The sequence below is a fragment of the Haemaphysalis longicornis genome, unplaced genomic scaffold (genome assembly GCF_048455015.1).
Source record: "Haemaphysalis longicornis isolate Haplotype H1 unplaced genomic scaffold, Haemaphysalis longicornis Haplotype H1 scaffold_1, whole genome shotgun sequence".
Classification (NCBI taxonomy): Eukaryota; Metazoa; Arthropoda; class Arachnida; order Ixodida; family Ixodidae; genus Haemaphysalis; species Haemaphysalis longicornis.
Genome location: NW_027526203.1, coordinates 159570614 through 159572751, shown reverse-complemented (window position 1 = coordinate 159572751; position 2138 = coordinate 159570614). Strand labels below are relative to the sequence as shown.

The 2138-nt window shown below is 49.5% G+C and overlaps 1 protein-coding gene across 1 annotated transcript; it reads left to right on the top strand.

Moving 5' to 3' along the window:
- Positions 1–1868, top strand: LOC144138524 (uncharacterized). The gene is made up of 5 exons (XM_077670859.1): positions 1–70; positions 231–421; positions 816–993; positions 1113–1209; positions 1280–1868. Exons 1-3 carry the CDS (start codon positions 31–33, stop codon positions 837–839), a joined length of 255 nt encoding a protein of 84 aa, XP_077526985.1. The 5' UTR covers positions 1–30; the 3' UTR covers positions 840–993; positions 1113–1209; positions 1280–1868.
- Positions 1869–2138: the final 270 nt, after the last annotated feature.

Genomic DNA, 2138 nt, shown 5'->3' with positions numbered 1-2138 from the left:
TACCTCCTTCGCAGCCCGGACGGGTCACCCATGCAGGGCGACAGCGGCTGCTACCTGTACGAGGCGTCCGGTAAGCGTTGTTGCATGCCGGCGATAAACACGTGTAGCGTTCAAGAGCGGTTTTATTTTTGGTCGTAGCCATGTCGGCCTCGTCGCGTTGCTTTGGGTCGCAGTTTGTGATTTCTCAAAGGCTGTGCCGACTTTATACATGCTGGTGTGTACTTTTGCAGACGGGCAGCACGTAACGTTGCGGTTCACGGCAGCCGGCGATGAGAATTTGCCCCCTCCGGCGCTACCGCCGACTTCCGCCTGCAGTGACGGCGATGATGGTGCAGCCGCACTGGCTGAAAATGAGGGGGAACTGTGGAGCGCCCGGAAAACGAAGTTCTACATCGCCCAGTACACCGCACTCAAGGACTTGGTGGGAAAGACCAGAACACTCTGGTATGTTATCCTTTGTGTGCAGAATTACATTCAGGATGCCATAATTTCTCCCCGCGCTAGATCTCTGAACGCAGTAGCTGCTAATGAACTGTACAGGGGCGCTGCCATTGTCGCTCGAATTTCTAGTTCCAAGCAATTTAAAATTATTCACAGAATGCTAACGTTCACGCATCTTTTCCTCCTGCTTCGAGTGCTTCAAATATGTGACAGCTGAAATACAAATATCCTGATAGAACGGCACTTAATAGCAGCGCATGTTTACTAAGTTATAAATAAAACGTTGTGCACCCCTAGCATGCGACTCGTGTCAGTCAAGTGTTACTTTACTTTACTCATACATTACTTCAGCTGTGCTTTTCTTTTGTGTTTAGGACAAAAAAACAGCTCTGGATTAAAATAACCGAGCTCATTAACAAAGAGTTCCTATGCAATATGACGGCCACCCAAGTGGAAAATAAATGGAAGTTTGTACCGATCATATAAGGCAAAAAAAAAATAACACTTCAACACTTCCACTGGCCGTGCCCCCACAAGTTGCGCACACAAGGAGTAAGTTGGAATTATTTATTGAACTGTTTAACAGTTCTGGCATCTCATAACAGGTGACTCATACCCTGAGTCACCTCGAGACACCATGAACCTGTTTAACCATTGAAATGTTCTTACAGGGAGCTTGCCGCAGTTCTAGAGAAGGAACATCGCATAAACCCAAGGATCCTTTTGGAGCCTGGGAAGGCAATCCTACCAGGAGGGAACCCACCCAGGGTAAGTGAAAATTGCATTGTGTAAGCAAAGTGCTGTTTGTTGGCGTGACGTTTATCCACAACTTCACCAGGGCCAGCACTGCAGCCGAAGGACCTTTAGGGTGGAGGAGATGGACCTCCTGAGGACTTGTCGGTGCACAACAAGGGGGGGCCCTGTACCGAAGAGAGTGCGGCATAGCAGGTCGCAGCTTGGTCCCCTCTTGGAGACGCTCCAAAAGATGGGGGAGGCCAAAGCGAAGCAAGAGGAGGCCAGGGAAAAAGCCATAAAGCCCGCCAGCAGTGGCAAGAGGCGAAGGCAAAGCGCCACGAGGAGCGAATGCAGAGATTCGACCGCCTCATAGATCTGCTTGCGACAAAGGACAAGTGAAACAAACAATAAAGACGGCGTTTCAGGACTGCACACTTTTTACTTTTCATGCAAATGTTTCTTCTAGCAGTGCCAACTCTGTTTTCATGCAAATGTTCTCTATGCACATGGTTTGCACATGATGTGAACACCACCCTTTTTCAGATAGTTCCCAGCCTTTCACAGTGGATGCAGTTCAACAACATAGCAGTTTCCGTGATGTCGGATATGTGGTAACACAAGGCACTTTCATGTCGACTTTGCGTTGGCAGGGCAAGGGTGTCCACAATTAGCACTGCTCTTTAGCAATGCAATCTCTCAAAGCCTGAGCGTAGCCTCGTTGGTTGCAGTCGAAGTCCCCTTCGGAGGCGTCGTTGCCCACATCATCATCATCACGGCGCAATGACGTCAGCTCCTGCAGGAAGTCTGTCGTCGTTGCAGAAGTTGTGCAGAATGCACGCAGCCATTACAATGTAGCAGGACTGCTCAACAGTTCTGGCGTCTACAAGGTACAGCCTCCTAAAACGCTGTTTCAGGAGGCTGAAGGCGTTCTCAATGGCCACTCTGCTGGCTATGTCGCCTAT

Coding starts and splice junctions, on each gene's coding strand:
- LOC144138524 (XM_077670859.1), top strand. CDS start 31: ATGCAGGGCGACAGCGGCTGCTACCTGTACGAGGCGTCCG. Junction 71..230: donor CTACCTGTACGAGGCGTCCG/GTAAGCGTTGTT, acceptor GTACTTTTGCAG/ACGGGCAGCACGTAACGTTG. Junction 422..815: donor ACACCGCACTCAAGGACTTG/GTGGGAAAGACC, acceptor TTTTGTGTTTAG/GACAAAAAAACAGCTCTGGA.